The following is a 20,680-nucleotide window of genomic DNA, read 5'->3' as shown; positions in this document are numbered from 1 at the left end:
GTGCAGCATAGTACAGTATAGAAAAGTAGAGTATAGTATAGTCCTGTAGCGTAAAGTTGAGTATGTTACATTATACTGTACTCTACTCATGTGTGCTCTACCGTACTGTACTGAACTATACTCTACTTTTCTTTACTCTACTGTCCTGAACTACACTCTACTTTCATTCACTTTTCTTTACTGTGCTGTACTTTACTGTGCTGTACTTTACTGTACTGTGTTGTACTGTGGTCTACTGCAACTGTGGTTTGTGACTACTATAATTTTCCATTGTGGCCAATTCAATTGCAGTCATTCTTTTACAGATTTTTCGGTAACTCTATTATCAATTTGGCACATTGTAATCACTTAATACTTAATACTTCATAAACAAAATTGTTATCAGTAAAAACACTATACCTAATTGGTAGGTTTACCTTTACTTATTACTTGTGTTAACTTTAATTATTCTCCCTCCTTCCTTCTTTCATGAGGGAGATAAATAAGATAAATTAGAAACGATATGTGGGTTTTGGGAACAGAATGAAAAGACACTAGGCAAAATTTCTTAAACTTACAGAAGGCAAATGATTTCTGCACAACTAAATATAAACGTTGATATTTGTTAGCAGGGGCCTTACTTCAACACTATTGTGTTATGATGTATTTCTTTCTCCAATACCTATTAAGATATTTTCTAGTAAAAATAATGTATGATCCCTTTTCCATCTGTATGACCAGAAATCAAAGCATTTGCTTTCCATGGGATGGAAGATGATTGAAAAACATATCTATGCCTTAATTCCCCGAAAAATATGGACTGTTACACAGCAAATTCCTCAGTGTTAAATTAACACTGAACGTGTGGACCTGTATAGACACAGTGTTGAATTAACACACTGCTGAGTGTAAGCTTTATTTGCATATATCCCAAAGTGTCTTTTTGAATATATATATTTTATAGAATTTTAAAACATACAATCTACCTGCAGTGAAGCCGCTCAACATTTACGTTATATCACAGTGTTGTAATATTAGAATGCACAAGGTGCAATTTTGGAATTGGGTAGTGCATCGTCAGTTCCTCTTGTCATGTTAGTCATTGCATACTGTGCATTCAGAAAGTATTCAGAACCCCTGACTTTTTCCAGATTTTGTCACAGCCTTATTCTAAAATTGATTAAATTGTTTTTTTCCCCCTAATCAATCTACACACAATAACCCATAATGACAAAGCAAAAACATTTTTTTAGAAATGTTTGAAAATGTATAAAAACAAACAAACCGAAATATCACATATACATAAGAATTCAGACCCTTTACTCAGTACTTTGTTGAAACACTTTTGGCAGCGATTAAAGCATTGAGTCTTCTTGGGTCTGACACTACAAGCTTGGCACTAGAGGTCGACCGATTAATCGGAGTGGCCGATTAATTAGGGCCGATTTCAAGTTTTCATAACAATCGGAAATCTGTATTTTTGGGCACCGATTTGGCCAATTTTGTTTTTACACCTTTATTTAATCTTTATTTAACTAGGCAAGTCAGTTAGGGAACACATTCTTATTTTCAATGACGGCCTAGGAACGGTGGGTTAACTGCCTCGTTCAGAGGCAGAACGACAGATTTTTACCTTGTCAGCTCGGGGGATTCAATCTTGCAACCTTACAGTTAACTGGTCCAACGCTCTAACCACCTGATTACATTGCACTCCACGAGGACACTGCCTGTTAAGCGAATGCAGTAAGCCAAGGTAAGTTGCTAGCGAGCATTAAACTTATCTTATGAAAAACAATCAATCAATCAATCATAATCACTAGTTAACTACACATGGTTGATGATATTACTAGTTTATCTAGCGTGTCCTGCGTTGCATATAATCGATGCGGTGAGTATCGTTGCTCCAATGTGTACCTAACCATAAACATCAATGCCTTTCTTAAAATCAATACACAGAAGTATATATTTTTAAACCTGCATATTTAGCTCAAAGAAATCCAGGTTAGCAGGCAATATTAACCAGGTGAAATTGTGTCACTTCTCTTGCGTTCATTGCACGCAGAGTCAGTGTATATGCAACAGTTTGGGCCGCCCAATTTGCCAGAATTTTACGTAATTATGATATAACATTGAAGGTTGTGCAATATAACAGGAATATTTAGACTTACGGATGCCACCCATTAGATAAAATACGGAACGGTTCCATATATCACTGAAATAATAAACGTCTTACTTTCAAGATGATAGTTTCCGGATTCGGCCATATTAATGACCTAAGGCTCGTATTTCTGTGTGTTATCATGTTATAACTAAGTGTATGATTTGATAGAGCAGTCTGACTGAGCGATGGTAGGCAGCAGCAGGCTCGTAAGCATTCATTCAAACAGCACTTTCGTGCATTTGCCAGCAGCTTTTTACGACTTCAAGCCTATCAACTCCCGAGATTAGGCTGGTGTAACCGATGTGAAATGGCTATCTAGTTAGCGGGTTGCGCGCTAATAGCGCTTCAAACGTCACTCGCTCTGAGACTTGGAGTGGTTGTTCCCCTTGCTCTGCATGGGTAATGGTGCTTCGAGGGTGGCTGTTGTCGTTGTGTTCCTGGTTCGAGCCCAGGCAGGAGCGAGGAGAGGGACGGAAGCTATACTGTTACACTGGCAATACTAAAGTGCCAATAAGAACATCCAATAGTCAAAGGTTAATGAAATACAAATGGTATAAAGAGAAATAGTCCTATAATTCCTATAATAACGACAACCTAAAACTTCTTACCTGGAAATATTGAAGACTCGTGTTAAAAGTAACCACCAGCTTTCATATGTTCTCATGTTCTGATCAAGGAACTTAAACGTTAGCTTTCTTACATGGCACATATTGCACTTTTACTTTCTTCTCCAACACTTTGCTTTTGCATTATTTAAACCAAATTGAACATGTTTCATTATTTATTTGAGGCTAAATTGATTTGATTGATGTATTGTATTAAGTTGAAATAAATGTTCATTCAGTATTGTTGTAATTGTCATTATTACAAATCAATTCTAAAAATCGGCCGATTAACCGGTATCGGCTTTTTTCAGTCCTCCAATAATCGGTATCGGCATTGAAAAATCATAATCGGTCGACCTCTACTTGGCACACCTGTATTTGGGGAGTTTCTCCCATTCTTCTCTGCAGATCCTCTCAAGCTCTGTCAGGTTGGATGGGGAGCGTTGCTGCACAGCTATTTTCAGGTCTCTCCAGAGATGTTCAATCGGGTTCGAGTCCGGGCTATGGCTGGGCCACTCAAGGACATTCAGACACTTGTCCCGAAGCCACTCCTGCGTGGTCTTGGCTGTGTGCTTAGTGTCGTTGTCCTGTTGTAAGGTGGACCTTCACCCCAGTCTGAGATCCTCCGTTAATCTTTCCCTTGATCCTGACTGGTCTCCCAGACCCTGTCGCTGAAAAACATCCCTACAGCATGACGCTGCCACCACTATGCTTCACCGTAGGGATGGTGCCAGGTTTCCTCCAGACGTGACAATTGGCATTCAGGCCAAAGAGTTCATTTTTGGTTTCATCAGACCAGCTAATATTGTTTCTTATGGTCTGAGAGTCCTTTAGGTACCTTTTGGCAAACTCCAAGCGGACATTTTTTGGTACCCTTCCCCAGATCTGTGCCTTGACATAATCCTGTCTCGGAGCTCTATGGACAATTCCTTCGAACTCATGGCTTGGTTTTTGCTCTGACATGCACTGTCACTGCACTGCCTTTCCAAATCATGTCCAATCAATTGAATTTACCAAAGGTGGACTCCACAATCAAATTGAAGAAACGCCTCAAGGATGATCAATGGAAACAAGATACACCTGAGCTCAATTTCGAGTCTCATAGCAAAGGGTCTGAATATTTATGTAAATAACGTATTTCTGTTTTTGTTTTTTTTGTAAATTTGCTAACATTTCTAAAAATCTGTTTTTGCTTTGCCATCAAGGGGTATTGTGTATAGATTGATTTTTTTAAAGTTGTCCATTTTAGAACAAGGCTGTAATGCACTGTACCTTAGAGAGCTATCTATAGCTTGTCAGAAATGTCCAGAACAACTCACACATGTCAGCTATTTAGCCCATAGATATTGTTGTAATTTTTGTGTCACTCAAATATCACATGAATACACATTAAGACATGGCAAAATGTATAGAATTGCAGGAAATAATCTTTAAACCTGCAAAATTCTCTCCAACAACAAGAGAGGTGTGAACAGTTTGTCATAAACAGTGCTTGTGCCCTTAGAAATACACTACATGATCAAGAGTATGTGGACACCAGCTCGTCAAACATCTCATTTCAAAATCATGGGATATATATGAAGTTTGTCCCCCCTTTGTTGCTATAACAGCCTCCACTCTGAGTGTTGCAACCTAGAACAGATTCATTTTACGCGCTACGGTCTTCAGCACTCGGCGGCCCCGTTCTGTGAACTTTTGTGGCCTATCTCTTCCATAACAATTCACTCTGTATGTGTTGAATTAACACTCATTGGTTTAAAAGGTTGGGTTGGTGTTAATTACCAGAGTTGAAGCAAAACTAAGCCCATCATTATTATATTTCCCAGCATGCTCTATTGCAGTTGATTTTAATGAACTGTTTCGATATGTATGTTTTTGGATTGATCAATTCATCTTATGCTTCTCAAATATAAATTACATACATTTTCTAAACTAATCCCATATGTTACTTGGACTTACTGCACCCGTTACTAAAATGGTTGTTCCAGTTTAGATGCTTCAGGTAGTCTCATATTGCAACGTCCCAACTTTGGCAGTTATGATAAATACAGGTTGTGGGTGAATACATTGTTGAAGGTTGTATATCCACATTCTGGCTGAATTTCTATAGGAATTATACATCTCTTTGAAAGCCGGCATAATTTGACAGATTCCATGTCTAACCTTACACGTGGGGTTGTTTGAATTTCCCAAACATGAGTTAATTTAAACATCAATTGGGTTTTCATCCGCTTTTATGCTGGGTTGACCAAGCAGCTGGGTATTTTTATATGTAATCCATAGGTTATTTCCAGGATGTGTCTTATTACGGGCATGGCATTTAGGGGCATGGCATTTATTTTTGGCCACCCGTGAGAGTAAATATCATTCCTAGTGATCATGTGAAATTGTTCTTAAATATTACTGCAAATTACATATTCCAATTAAAAAATATTAAAAGGCCCTAACAGTCTTTTTAATTCTCATGTAAAATATCATTTTGAGTGACTGAAATATCAGTTCTGTTTTTGGGCGATAGAAGTGTTAACTTTATTTATTTATTTTACTTTTTCTCTCAGGTCAAGATACCAGGAGGTTTGAAAAGACAGGCCAAGTGGGTGGGAAGCTCATATTCATGAGCTTGCCTTGAGTGGCAGCTCTTTGAAACGCCTATGTCAAGAAACTTGAATGGAGTGAACAGTACTGCAGTGAAATCCTCTCAAACATTGAAATTGCATCAATGATGTCAATTTTATTATACATCTCCCGTTTGGCATGTATTTTGGAATGCGGTTTTACAACAGCACTGACGGATGTGTTGACATGACAACTGCGTCAAAGTTTTGAACAACCCTTTTGTTCCATGCTGGCTGAACACCTACCTAACCTGTAACTAGCTAACACCAGACACAGATGAAGTGTCTTTGCCATAGATGAATAGTGTAAACTTTAATTATATTTGCTGACAGCCTACAGTCAAATTTTGGCACTGTAGAGTAGCTATCCAGCAATTTAAATCACACCTCACGGCAAGCACGCCAAGGCGTATTTTAATTATGTAAGAGAATATCATGTTACCATTGTCTTGACTGCCCGTCTAGAGACAATAATATTTCAGAACAATAATCAATTTCAGAACAGCATAGCCATAGATCAATTGACTACAAAGTAACCTGACAAATCAAGGTTAGACCATATTATTGTCGAGCCTACTGTAGTTATTTGCCCTGAACTTTAGTCACAGTTACTATCCGGCTACCACCCAGTCCTGAACCTTAGAGACTGCTGCCCTATGTACATAGTCAATGGCCACTTTAATAATGTGCACATATTGTTTTACCCACTTCATGTGTAATATACTGTATTCTAGTCAAGGGTCATCCTTAATAACTACTGCTGTACCCACCTTTTCTATTAATATACTGTCTATAATGTTTATAGACACCATTATATACATATATACATGAGCTGCTCTTTTTTTTTACTTTAGTTTATTTAGTAAATATTTTCCTTAACTCTTGTTTCCTTAAAACCGTATTGTTGGTTAAGGGCTTGTAAGTAAGCATTTCACGTAAGGTCAACAACTGTTGTATTCGGCGCATGTGACAAATACAAATTGATTTGAATTGACATTGATGTTCTAGACTCTGACATTGCTCATCCTAACATTGCTTAATACATTTACTTTTAATTTGGGGATTTGTGTGTATTGTTTTGCATTATTTGGTATTACTGCACTGTTGGAGCAAGAAACACAAGCATTTCGCTGCAACTGCGATAACGTCTGCAAAATATGTGTACATGATTTTATTTGGTTACTTTCTAGTCAATTGATCTATGCTGTTCTGAAATTGATTTAGCAAAATCTCTATGTGTTTATGTGATATATTTTAAACATAATTTGTTCAACTTGCATCACAGGCATGACATGTTTAATTTCATTTTAAATCATTCTGGTTGCAAGTTCACGAAGACATGTCATGTTTGGTCACCTTGTATTGTGTCAATGAAGGCGTTATTACTCTTTAGGCTTAATCTGTAGGCGACTATCACTCGATGTGTGGCTTGAACAGCTGTCACGCTGCCGCAGGTAGACACATGCAGAACCCGCATGCTTCGTTAAATGCATTGTCAAATTCATAACGTGCTATTTTCTTTCCCTGCTACAGTTTAGAAACTCACACGTTCATTATGGGAATGGGTCCTTACCTTGTTTAACAGTCTCTTATCCTCTTTATTTTTCTCATGTTGGCCAAGAGGCATTTGCATGAAGTCGTCTTCACAACAGATGAAACTCACCGTGCATCCCATCCAGGCAAATTCAGATCAGAGTCTCGTGGACCCATTCAAAAACGTGATATTTCAGAGCTATGCGTACCAATCTGGATCGTGAATTCTCTCTCGCCGACACTTTAAACTACTCCCGCATGTAAAAAAAATAAAAATCATTAAAAAAATAAAAAACAGTTGCTGTGCTCTTTCCCCCAAATGACGAAACAAGTCGAACTGGACGCAATATCGCTAGCACTTCTATAAAACAGTTCTAAATTATATAAACAAGTCATAATTTCGATGGGCTGTCTCTGAATTTCTCAATTCATGTCTTGCACCAAACTTTGATCCCGTTTTCCACTAATAGTAGGAAGAAGCAGGATATTTTAGTCAAGTGAAAAATAAGGAAACACGACTCTTGAGCACCGGATAGTAGTTTATTTGTATGGCTAAGCTACAGATAGACAGACAGACAAACAGATAGACAGCACTGTAACAAATTGCTGTACATTTACAGCCAAATGTATAAAGTTAGCTCCTGTAATTCTGTATTACAGTAATGTACAGAGACATTTATTATGGGGGGCTCAATGGCATTCAGCTACACTTCTGTAATTGTACAATATAATTATACAGTAAAGTACTGTATTACCTGTTTTTCTGTTTTTTTTACAGCAGCATACTGTGAATTATGGTGCATTGTCGGAAAATGAAATAATCACCCGGCACATTAACATATTTTGAGGCGTGCCTTGTCAGAGGCTATATTTGTTGCACCCATCAGTGAGAATGCTGTACCCCACAGAATACACTACCGTAATCTTATTTATTATTTATATAGTAAATCTCAAGCCTTTAATGGTTAAGTGTTTAGCCATGTCCTTTTGGTCTGTTTTGCCCTGTAGTCACTGACAGTTTTGAAGCCTTTGTTAAGACCTCTACAAGTGCAAGTGATATAAAACACCGACTATTCTTAAACCTGCTGTAATATACAAATACTTAGCAGCCAACCTGCTTGCACTAATTCCATGTAATTACAGTAAAACAACAACGATTACAGCAAAATAACAACAATTACAGTAGTATTTACTTTCTTACAGTATAGTAGGCTAATTTTACAGTCTTGTAATGTGTCGTTGCTCTGCATTTTACAGCAACTTATAGTAAGCTGGTGGCAAGTTTCGGTGAATATTAAAGTAACGTACTATGCACTAGCCAGAGATGGGCAGAGATATAAAACATAGAAAAGGTATCTTGTTACCAATACAGGATACATTGAAGACCAATGTATCGTTAACTGCAAAAACATTCTCAGAAATGTTTTACTTGCTCTGACTGTGATATGTCACAAGGCCGCCGGGCCGGACGGAATACAAGGGTGTGTTCTCAAAGCATGAGCAGACCAGCTGGCAGGTGTCTTCACAGACATGTTCACAGACTTGTCCCAGTCTATAACATGTTACAAACTGACCACCATTGTCCCTGTTCCCAAGAGCTCCAAGGTAACCTAAATGACTATCGCCTTGTAGCACTCACATTTGTAATTATGAAGTGCTTTGAAAGGCTAGTCATGACACACATCAACACCATCATCCCAGATACCTTCGACCCACTCCAATTCGCATACTGGCCCAACAGATCCACAGATGATGCAGTCTCAATAGCACTTCACACTGCCCTCTCCCACCTGAACAAGAGGGAAAATAACCATGTGAGAATGCTGTTCATAGACCAGCTCAGCGTTCAACACCATAGTCCCCTCCAAGCTCATCACCAAGCTAGGGACCCTGGGACAGAAACTCTCCCTCTGCAATTGGATCCTGGACTTCCTGACAGGTCGGACCCAGCTGGTGAGGGCAGGCAACAACACCTCCGCCACGCTGACCCTCAACACGGGGGCCCCTCAGGGGTGTGTGCACTCTCTGTTCACCCACGACTGTGTGGCCACACACGACTCCAACACTATCATCAAGTTTGCTGACGACACGATGGTGGTAGGCCTGATCACCGGCAGCGATGAGTCAGCCTACTAAGAGGAGGTCAGAGACTTAGCAGTGTGATGCTAGGACAACAACCTCTCCCTCAACGACAATAAGACCAAGGAGCTGATCGTGGACTATAGGAGAAAAAGTGGAGGGCACGCCCCCATCATATCGACGGGGCTGTTGTGAAGCGGGTTGAGAGCTTTAAGGTCATTAGCATCCACATCACCTAGGATGGAACATGGTCCACACAGTCATGAAGAGGGCACAGCAGCACCTTTCCCCTTCAGGAGGCTGAAAATAGCCAGGTCGTAGTTGTAAATGAGAACTTGTTCTCAACTGGTCTACCTGGTTAAATAAAGGTGAAATAAAAAATAAAACAAATATTTGGCATGGGACCTCAGATCCTCAAAACATTCTACAGCTGCACCATTGAAAGCGTCTTGACTGACTGCATCACCGTTTGGTATGGCAATTGCACCGCCATTGACCACAAAGAGCTACAAAGGGTGATGCGGAAAGCCCAGTATATCACTGGGGCCGAGCTCCCTGCCATCCAAGACCTACATATCAGGCAGTGTCAGAGGAAGGCCCGAAAAATGTACAAAGACTCCAGCCACCCAAACCATAGACTGTTCACTCTGCTACCATCATGCAAATGGTACCGGAGCCTCGGCTCTCGGACCAACAGGCTCCGAGACAGCTTCTACCCTCAAGCCAGAAGACTGCCAAATAGCCAGACTGCTAAATAGTCAATTAATGGTCCCCATACTACCTGCACTAACTCTATCTTCCACTGACCCTACGGACACTCACTAGACTTTATATACACAACATATACACACTCACTCAGACACACTACACTGTCACTACCACACAAATCCCTCACACATTGAAATACTACATACGCACACGCACAAATAACACCGACACAACACACTCATCATTTGCTGCTGTAACTCTGTTTTTTACATTACTCTTATTATTATCTATCCGGATGCCTAGTCACTGTACCCTGCCTTCATGTACTGTACATATCTACCTCAAGTACCTCGTACTTATGCACATTGATGTGGTACTGGTGCTCCCTGTACTGTATATGGCTCCATTCATGTGTATTTTATATTATTCCTCTAGTGTTAGTTACTATTTTATTTGTTATTATTATTTTTTAAACTTTGTGTTGTTGGGAAAGGTTCATAAGCAAGCATTTCACTGTAAAATGTACAACAGTTGTATTCGGTGCATGTGATAAATAAAATATGATTTGATGTGCTTTTTTATCAACCTTAGATGAAAGCTCTGACTGACTAAGGTCCTCTGGATAAGAGCGTCTGCTAAATGATAAACGATAATGGTAAAAATATATATATTTGCCACGCACACTGCTGGGTATTATTCTAATGAGTTCCACCCTCAAACTTTTTTTTTAAATCAAAATTGGCCTCGTTTGGGGGGGGGTGAAGGTCATTAGAATAATACCCAGTAGTGTGCTTTGCAAGTGTTAATTTTAAAATGTACATTTTGGTCATTTAGCAGACACAATTATCCAGAGTGTCTTACAGTCAAACTAAGGTTAACAAGGAAATACCACAGTCATAGCAAGTATAAAGATTATGTTACCATTACTGAGATGGTTGTAGTTAAGCGGGCTACTTGCAAGTATATATTTGTATTGGAAAATACAAAATACATGTATTCTAATTAAAATGATACAAAAGAGGTATATGTGTAATGGGCCATGGACATAGTTGCTGTGGAGCCAGATGGGAGCTATTTGAGAGGGTGTTGTTTCTGGATTTGGCCTGCACTGCTTTACGAGTCCACCTTCTCTCACCATCATCTCTCTATCGCTCTCTCTGCGATTTGTCCTGGGTCCTGATCAGTAGGTGGACATATTTTTGAAACAGGGAAGTACTACCAGAACTTGACCAATAAGAACACCGATTTTTGCTTTCTGTTGCAAAACATTTTGCTACAGTGTTTTCTACTGAACACTGCCCAGAATTCCTTACATTTATGCTTCCCAATCCTCATGCAGAGGCCAGCAGAGCAGATCCCTCCACACGATTCAAACCAGCTTTCCAGGAATATCCAACATAATATTCTGCACATTCCCACATGGCATGGACTTGATCAGAAGCTTTCACAGAGGAATTTGTAGATGGTTGGGTTACGGGGATGTTTCAAGAGAAAACACACCAGTGCCTGCATGAGGATTACCGGTATCTTGATATCAGTGGAGGCTGCTGAGGGGAGGACGGCTCAAAATGATGGCTGGAACAGAACAAATGGAATGGCATCAAAAACATAAAAGTCCTTTCCTTTTACTGAATTCATTCCTCCTCTACTAAAGATGCCTTCAGAGGAGGGCTTGTCTTTGAGGATTTAACATTTTTTTAAGTTATTATATACAGTTGAAGTCGGAAGTTTACATACACTTAGGTTCGAGTCTTTAAAACTCGTTTTTCAACCACTCCACAAATATCTAATAACAAAACGACATCTACTTTGTGCATGACAAGTAGTCTTTCCAGCAATTATTTACTGACAGATTATTTCACTTATAATTCACTGTATCACAATTCCAGTGGGTCAGAAGTTTACATACAAAAAGTTGAATGTGCCTTTAAACAGCTTAGAAAATACCATAAAATGATGTCATGGCTTTAGAAGCTTCTGTTAGGCTAATTGACATAATTTGAGTCAATTGGAGGTGTACCTGTGGATGTATTTCAAGACCTACCTTCAAATTCAGTGCCTCTTTGCTTGACATCATGGGAAAATAAAAAGTAATCAGCCAAAATTGTACACCTCCACAAGTCTGGTTCATCCTTGGGAGCTATTTCCAAATTCCTGAAGGTACCACGTTCATCTGTACAAACAATAATACGCAAGTACAAACACCATGGTACCACACAGATGTCATACCGCTCAGGAAGAAGACGCATTCTGTCTCCTAGACATTGTTGTGAAAGTGCAAATAATTTCCAGAACAACAGCGAAGTACCCTGTGAAGATGAGGAAACAGGTACAAAAGTATCTATATCCACAGTAAAACGAGTCCTATATTGACATAACGTGAAAAGGCCGCTCAGCAAGAAAGAAGCCACTGCTCCAAAACTGCCATAAAAAAGCCAGACTACAGTTTGCAACTGCACATGTGGACACATATCGTATTTTTGAAAAATTGTACACTGGTCTGATGAAACAAAAATAGAACTGTTTAGCCATAATGACCATTGTTATGTTTGGAGGAAAAAGGCGGAGGCTTGCAAGCCGAAGAATACCATCCCAACAGTGATGCACAGGGGTGGCAGCATCATGTTGTGGGGGTGCTTTGCTGCAGGAGGGACTGGTACACTTCACAAAATAGATAGCATCATGAGGTAGGAAAATTATATGCATATGTTGAAGCATCATCTCAAGACATCAGTCAGTAAGTTAAATCTTGGTGGCAAATGGGTCTTCCAAATAGACAATGACCCCAAGCATACTTTCAAAGTTTTGGCAAAATGGCTGAAGGACAACAAAGTCAGGGTATTGGAGTGGCCATCACAAAGCCCTGACCTCAATTCTATAGAAAATCTGTGGGCAGAACTGAAAAAGCGTGTGCGAGCAAGGAGGCCTACAAACCTGACTCAGTTACACCAGCTCTGTCAGGAGGAATGGACCAAAATTCACACAATTTATTGTGGGAAGCTTGTGGAAGGCTAACCAAAACATTGGACCCAACTTAAAAAATGTAAAGGAAATTCTACCAAAAACTAAGTGAGTGCATGTAAACTTCTGACCCACTGGGAATGTAAAGAAAGAAAAAAAGCTGAAATAAATCATTCTCTCTACTATTATTCTGACATTTGACATAAAATAATGTAGTAAAATAATGTGGTGATCCTAACTGACCTAAAACAGGGAATTTTTACTATGATTAAATGTCAGGAATTGTGAAAAACTGAGTTTAAATGTATTTGGCTAAGGTGTATGTAAATTTCCAACTTCAACTATATCTCTGGAAGACTGAAACAGGTTTCCCTCAAGAATTTCCCTGTATTTAGCGCCATCAATCATTCCTTCAATTCTGACCAGTTTGACAGTCCCTGTCGATGAAGAACATCCCCACAGCATGATGCTGCCACCACCATGCGTCACTGTGGGCCTGGTGTTCTCTGGGTGATGAGAGGTGTTGGGTTTGCGCCAGACATAGAGTTTTCCTTGAAGGCCAAAAAGCTACATTTTATTCTCATCTGACCAGCGTACCTTCTTCCATATGTTTGCGGAGTCTCCCACATGCCTTTTGGTGAAAACCAAACGTGTTTGCTTATTTTTTTCTTTAAGCAATTACTTTTTTTCTGGCCAATCATCCGTAAAGCCCAGCTCTGTGGAGTGTATGGCTTAAAGTAGTCCTATGGACAGATACTCCAATCTTCACTGTGGAGCTTTGCAGCTCCTTCAGGATTATCTTTGGTCTCTTTGTTGCCTCTCTGATTTAATGCCCTCCTTGGCAGATTTGTTGTGGTGCCATATTCTTTCAATTTTTTAATAATGGATTTAATGGTGCTCTGTGGGATGCTCAACGTTTCTGATATTTTTTATAACCCAACCCTGATCTGTACTTCTCCACAACTTTGTCCCTGTTTGAAGAGGTCCTTGGTCTTAATGGTGCCGCTGCTTGGTGGTGCCCCCTGCTTAGTGGTGTTGCAGACCCTGGGGCCTTTCAGAACACCACTTTTCCCTTTAAAAATGTTAATAATTTTTTTAAACAAGTAATATTTTCCCTTTCACTTCACCAATTTGGACTATTTTGTGTGTGTCCATTACATGAAATCAAAATCAAAATATATTTAAATTACACGTTGTAATGCAAGAAAATAGGAGAAAACGCCAAGGGGGATGAAGGCACTTTTGCAAGGCACTTGTTGGATTCGGGGTAAACTTTGAACATCGTTATGAGCCTAAGCATAGTATATAAAGTAGTGGAAGAGAATATGTCTTTGTCTGAATTATACCTGTAACGACCCTTTGGGAAGTATTGAACTTGGTTAAGCTTCTCTAGTGTCCATGAGTTATTTACTCTGAAAAATTGGAACCCGCCTCTCTGCCACTCTTGAATTTAAGTTTCAAATAAAGGAAAACACTGAAAAAGAATGATCCTGGTTGGGCTCCCTGTGTCATACATACGAGCTGCTGTTGTTTGTCTGAACCACTCCTCGTGTTAGAAACCCCTCAGCAGTCGCCCCATACGACATAATTTACAGCTCACAGTAAATGACCCAGCCATGTGTTTACGGGTTACCATGGAAACCGGGGTATTGACAATCAACAGCATTCCACAACCCCTCTTATCTCGACTTTGGGCCTTGAATCGACAGCCAGTCAAGTGAAAGGTGGATGGGCGTGTGTCTTGTTTTCCTGCAAACCTGTCAAACCACAGAGTAACACAGTTCCCTTGTTTGTCACACCAGACAGGACGCAGTGTTGAAATCATATCAGCATATATATATATATATATATTTTTTTTAAATCCCTATCACTTATCTAGAGCAAAGATTCCCGATTAATGGGCATTGGACTAAATGGTGGCTGTTATGAGTTGTTTTGAGGTGGGATGAATAGTGTTTTCTCCTCTGTTGTTGCAGTCCTTTATGAAACCGTACTTTGGCTCCTGACGGTGTCATCATGGAGTCTCAGACTTTTCTACCTGGTGAATGTTCCCTTCTTTCACTAGGGGATTGAGTAAGAGTAAGAGTCATCCTTAGCACTAGATGTTAGATAGTCATTCTAAACATTTTCTGCCCCCCTACAGTATTTTCACAGCTAATTGTCACACCCTCACCTGTTTCACCTGTCCCTGTGATTGTCTCCAACCCCTGCAGGTGTCGCTTATTTTCCCCAGTGTATTTATCCCTGTGTTTCCTATCTCGCTGTGCCAGTTTGTCTTTTATGTTTAGTCAAGTCAACCAGTGTGTTTTTCCCCAAACTCCTTTTCTATTCTCTTTTGCCAGTCTTCCTGGTTCAGAGCCCTGCCTGACTCTGGACTACTTTTCTGCCTGCCTGATCATCCTGCCTGCCCTCTGACCTTGACTCTGCCTGCCCTTCGGTACCTATTGGACTCTGAACTGGTTTTGACCTTTTGCCTGTACACGACCATTCTCTTGCCTACCCCTTTTTGGATTAATAAACATTGTAAGACTCCAACCATCTGCCTCCTGTGTCTGCATCTGGGTCTCGCCTTGTGCCTTGATAGCTAATAGCGCAATAGATATTTTCAGTGCTTAATTTAAGCCGGATCATGGCATTTCCCCGTTTTGGCCTATTTTGTTCCGGAACCTCATGGCATGAAAATGTTTCTCTTTTTGCAATGTAAAAATTGTAATAAAAACTATCGAAGTTCATTCAAGTTTCCTCTTTGTTAATTCTCCTGTCATCCCCCAAAAAACACATAATGTGATTTTTAGCAAGGACCTGATATTCTAAGAGTTGATTCTGGTTGGGCCGGCCCAGGTTAATGGTTTGCACAATATTGCAGCCTACGCCTATGTTGGAGACCAACGCGTGGCCATGGCTGTGTGAGAAGCACACCTGTATCTCTCACAGAACTACAATGAGATTCACTTTCTATGATCTCTCTCCTTCTCTCATATCTCCAGCGTTGCACTTAATTAATTTCCTTATAGAATTGTAGCTGCGCGAAGGGTTCTGGAGGAGCTGCAGCACCCCTGATGAATTGAAATAAATTAGCCAAAGTTATAGAATTACTGTTGTCTGCCATAAATAAATGAAATAATTCAGAATAGCCTACTACACCATGAGAAGGCCTATAATTTAGCCACAGAAGAGTAATAGCTTTTTAAAATTATTATTGCCTAGCTGTGGATTGTGTGTAGCCCAATAACAAGGCAAAGCCTACAGTCTGGAATGTGCAGCATGCAGTGAGCAGCATTCAGTGAACAGCATGCAGTGAGCAGCATGCAGTGAACAGCATGCAGTGAGCAGCATGCAGTGAACAGCATGCAGTGAACAGCATGCAGTGAACAGCATGCAGACATAACAGGCCTTTCGCAATTTTTCGAATGCAATTGTGGGAAAACACAGAGAAGAAAAGAGAAAACTCTAATCTGTCTGCCGTAGGCTACAAAAATATTTGATCAACTTCCAAATATTGCTTTACAAAGTGAAACAGAGATAGGCTTTTGGCAAGAGTGCATCGGCCATCACCGGCGAGTGAGCGGTGCATCATTGGGTGAGTCAGTGAAACTGGAAAGCATTTTAGTAATATAATTTCCCATTCATATTGTTGACTACAATATGTCTCCACATGCCTAGGTCTAGTCTATTTATTAATGGATTCAAGATAAGGTTGTTTTTATTGATCTCAAATTGTCAGTTTGACAGTGTAGCCTGTTATTTCGATAATAAGTGTGGTATTAAAAGTAGAATTGAATGAAATTTTTCCCGGATCCTAGGCTACTCAAAATTCTCCCCATGTGTGCAACTTCTGTAAGTGCCTCTACTCTACTGCTCTATGCCACTATGCAAATGTAATGATATGCATGCAATGATTAATTATAAAGGTACTTTTTTTCTCAAGCGCTCTGGTAGCTCAGAGCTCCCCAGGTCTCACCCCACTCACGCTCACTTTCTGTTCCGGCACCTCCTGATTTACAAATTAAGCACTGGATATTGTGGACCACAAGTTGTATAATTGCCATGGTAACTCTTGCTCTATTATAGGACAGTGCATTTTTTAGAAACAATTTCAAACCCTCTGCCATGAACCAATATTTTTTTTACAATGCTCATATTCTCATTTACAACTTTCCCAACAACTCTAGAATAGTAGCCCAAATACCTATAAATGAGCATCAGTTCCATATGTTTGTGTGATCTATCAACTTGATTGAGGAGCACTCTGCAGTCGTCTTCCCTGGACCAAAGTGCTAGTCATCTGGTTGCTATTGATGCTCAATCGACCTTCTGGAGCTCCTGCAGTCTTGGCCTATAGCCTCTAGCTGTTTATACAGATGGTGAGATGGGGAGTGAGGATAAAAGCCACATACTTCCGAAACTTCTTTCATTTTGATTTCTGAAAGGTTTTTATGAAGGGTTTGAGGGGAAGATATAGATAGGACTAGACACATTTACACAGTTGTCATTGATTTGTGTGCATGATGGTCGAACTACGTTTTGTGAATAGTCCGATGTCAGAATTTAAGTAAGAGTACTTTCAGTTGCTAGTATGCAGTAGGCTAAAAATGACTCTTTCCTCTACCACCTGATTCCAGAACTAAAATTGGCTTGCCAGCGCTTATGGGCCTGGGATCTGTTGCCAACTGAAAAGGTAAGTTGCAATCCCTTCCCTCTTAAAGTCAGCCAAAGCCAGGCCCTTGAAACAACTTTCAAGGACTGTGGTGCCCAAACTCTAAACTTCTTACTCTCCCCAAAACTCAGGAGGCTACAGTAATCCCTTCATGTGTTTTTAGGACCAGGGTGTACTGAAGCTTCCCTGTGGCAGTTCGGAAATACCAATGGCCATTTGGGTAGAAAAAAAAGCAGAACATTCTGATTACATTGACCTTTACCTTGACCTTGTTCAGAAATACACCATGGGAGACGAAGTTGGGAAACTAACTTATTCTACAACATCTCTCCATTGCACTCTGTTCTGGAATATATTTTCATTCTTGTTCCGGATGCCAAAACTTTTGCTGTCTGCTTCAAGCTCCCGTCTCCAGGTGTTTTACTGATGTCCTCTCTTCCATTTCCCTGTTTGGAAAAGGGAACCTTAGTTAATTAATTATCTCATCATAGACTCCCCTTGTAGAGACCAGTGATATCTCTGGGAAGTCCCCAAGTATAACCGCGTACGTCAATTTGATGTTATAAAGACCTAGATGAAAGCATACCGACATTTCACTCTTTGGGAATAAGATTTTAAACATAACAGCGCTTACTATAATCATAGACATTAATCGACATTTCTCTTTGGCTGAGCCCCTCTTTGCGAAATAGAATGAACCCCAATCTGAAAATCACAGAATGTCGAGTTGCATCCCCAAAGAGCTAAGCAAGGCAGTCTGTTTCATATTAGGTCTTTGATCGTATCTCTTTTTCTTGGAGGGAAATAAACCAGTTTTGATGTAGCGTACGAGTGAGAAGTCAAGCTTCATATTTTCTAATGGTTCCTTCACGTCCCCCATAACAATGTCAGGAGCATGACTGACTGTATGCAGGGACATGCCTGCTTTCTCCAGTTTGTTGCAACGACCTTTGGTCTACACAATGATTATATAGAACAAAGACTACCAGTACAAATGAAGATATGTCATTTTACTTTGAATGATGGCTATAGAAATATATAGTCCCAGTCAAAAGTTTGGACACACCTATTCATTCCAGGGTTTTTCTACATTGTAGAATAATAGTGAAGATATCAACACAATGAAATAACACATATGGAATCATGTAGTAATCAAAAAAGTGTGAAACAAATCAAAATATATGTTATATTTGAGATTCTTCAAAGTAGACACCCTTTGCTTTGATGACAGCTTTGCACAGTCGCTGATGTAGAGGAATGTGAGCTCTCAATCTCTTTGGCCAACATGAGTAAGACTTCAAGCGTGTGAATACTCGCAAAGCAGCCGGCCTAGGCGGTATCCCCGGCCGTGTCCTCAGAGCATGTTCAGACCAACTGGCTGGAATGTTCACAGACATATTCAACTTCTCCTTGTCCCAGTCTGTGATCCCCACGTGCTTTAAGAAGTCCATCATTTTCCCTGTTCCTGAGCAAATTGGGGAAACCTCCCTAAATCCCTGTAGCACTCACTTCTGTCATCATCAAGTGATTCGACATGCAGGTCAAGGACCACATCAGCTCCACCTTATCCCACCTGGACAAGAGGAACACCTATATGAGAATGCTGTTCATCGACTACAGCTCAGCGGGTCAACAACATAGTCCCTTCCAAGCTCGAAACTAAGCTCAAGGCCCTGAGTATGAACACCTCCCTCTGCAACTAGATCCAGGACTTCCTGACAGGCAGCAGACCCCAGGTGGTGAGGGTAGGCAACAGCACCTCTGCCATGCTGACCGTCAGGGGTGCATGCTCAGCACCCTCCTGTAGGGGAATACGCCCCTATTGTCATTAATGGGGCTGCAGTGGAGAGGGTCAAAAGCTGTAATTTCCTCGGCACGCACATCACAGTTGACCTGATATGCTCCAATCACACCTCCGTGGTGAAGAAGGCACAATAGCGCCTCTTCTAACTCAGGTGACCCGAAGAAATTTGACATGGGCTCTCGAGTCCTCAAATAATTCTACAGCTGCAAGATTGAGAACATCTTGACCGGCTGTATCACAGACTGGTGCGGCAATTGCACTGCCCTTAACCGAAAGACTCTACAGAGGGTGGTGCGGACCAATATACATCACTGGGTCCTTTCCCTTAAAAGGACATATACTCCAGGAAGTGTCTGAGGAAGGCCGAAAGATCATCAAGGATTCCAGTCACCTGAGCCACGGACTGTTCACTCTGTTACCCTCTGGCAAGTGGTCTCGGATCAACAGGCTCAGAGACAACTACTACCACCAGGCCATCAGACTGTTGAACAGCTAATGTCATTAAGATGTTGTTGATGTTGGCTCTAAGTGCCTTTCTTCAAAGTGTCCATCCCCCTACCTGTTAACAGTCATGGATTGATCACCCTCAGCGGGTCGTGAAAACCGGTAACATCTGGTTTTAAGGGGAAATTAAAAGGTAGCCTTCGACGCGACTTCCGCTTTGAGACATTAACAAGTCGACCCTCCATCTTAACTCCTCCTCCACATTTACTGGATTGGTTGAACAGTGCAGAAGAGAACCTCCGTTTTTTTTTTTTATGCTCGTCAGGCCAGAAAGAAAGAAACACTGCCTCGTTAGGATATGGATAGATTTTCTTTTATGTTTGGGAGACAACAACAGACTCACCTCTGCTTCTGCACATTAGAAGCCACGGTTCAAGTCCCCAATGCAGCTCTCTCTTTCTCCTGCTAAAATAGGAATTTCTCTGTGAGCTGTGAACAGAACCATTTTTTTAAATAAAAATAAAAAGGAGGTCAGAAAAAACACGTAAGAATTACATACAGTACAGATAATCACATAGCAAACAAGATAAGAAAATGCAATTAGCTGGCAAATGCTCTACTCACCCCGGTTACTGAGCACCTGTCTGGCATACCAGACTCTGGCGTGGAGTAGTGAGTAGGGATTATTACTGGGGTTGGAAGGCGCCAGAGGAATCTGCCCTCACTAACGCCATGCCAACATGTCAACATGCCAACAGGCTTAGGGGCAGGCGGCGAGTGACAGCGAAACCACAACGCAGAACACAGACTGGCACCATGCCACCATCGCCACTATGTCAATGCGAGGCATGTCTGTATGTGACTGCCTCCATAATTTATAGTTGTAATACAGATTTACTGTAGCTGCAGTTGTGTGTAAGCATACAATGGTCTTGACTGACATAGCACCTATGTTTTTTTTCAAGGCAAATGTTTGTTAATTAAAGGGCTGGTTCCAGGATGTCTACACCATAGAAATAGAACAGTTGGAATAGACAAAGCCTCTCAGACCATTCCAATTAGACTGCACCCTCATGGGTACGCACAATATGGTTGACATGGTATTTATATTTCTATGATATACGTTGACACAAT

The 20,680-nt window shown here is 40.6% G+C and overlaps 1 protein-coding gene and 1 long non-coding RNA gene across 6 annotated transcripts in view; both read right to left on the bottom strand.

Annotated features, from left to right (window-relative positions):
• tns1b (tensin 1b) overlaps positions 1-7,143 on the bottom strand; it is a 287,235-nt gene extending 280,092 nt beyond the window's left edge. For 3 of the 5 annotated variants that reach the window (XM_052522076.1, XM_052522083.1, XM_052522080.1), the window contains exon 1: positions 6,934-7,143. In XM_052522076.1, coding sequence (XP_052378036.1) covers positions 6,934-7,035 — 102 coding nt within the window. In that variant the 5' untranslated portion in view covers positions 7,036-7,143. The remainder of the gene's footprint in view (positions 1-6,933) is intronic. The other 2 variants (XM_052522079.1, XM_052522082.1) reach the window with 2 other exon arrangements.
• Positions 7,144-16,358: 9,215 nt separating this feature from the next.
• LOC118386489 (uncharacterized) lies at positions 16,359-20,275 on the bottom strand. The gene is made up of 3 exons (XR_004826229.2): positions 20,171-20,275; positions 19,950-20,035; positions 16,359-17,744 (listed from the first exon to the last, which is right to left on the bottom strand). It is a non-coding gene; the product is annotated as an uncharacterized LOC118386489 (long non-coding RNA).
• Positions 20,276-20,680: the final 405 nt, after the last annotated feature.

The sequence above is a fragment of the Oncorhynchus keta genome, chromosome 7, assembly GCF_023373465.1.
Source record: "Oncorhynchus keta strain PuntledgeMale-10-30-2019 chromosome 7, Oket_V2, whole genome shotgun sequence".
NCBI lineage: Eukaryota > Metazoa > Chordata > Actinopteri > Salmoniformes > Salmonidae > Oncorhynchus > Oncorhynchus keta.
This window is presented reverse-complemented; position numbering and strand designations above follow the sequence as displayed.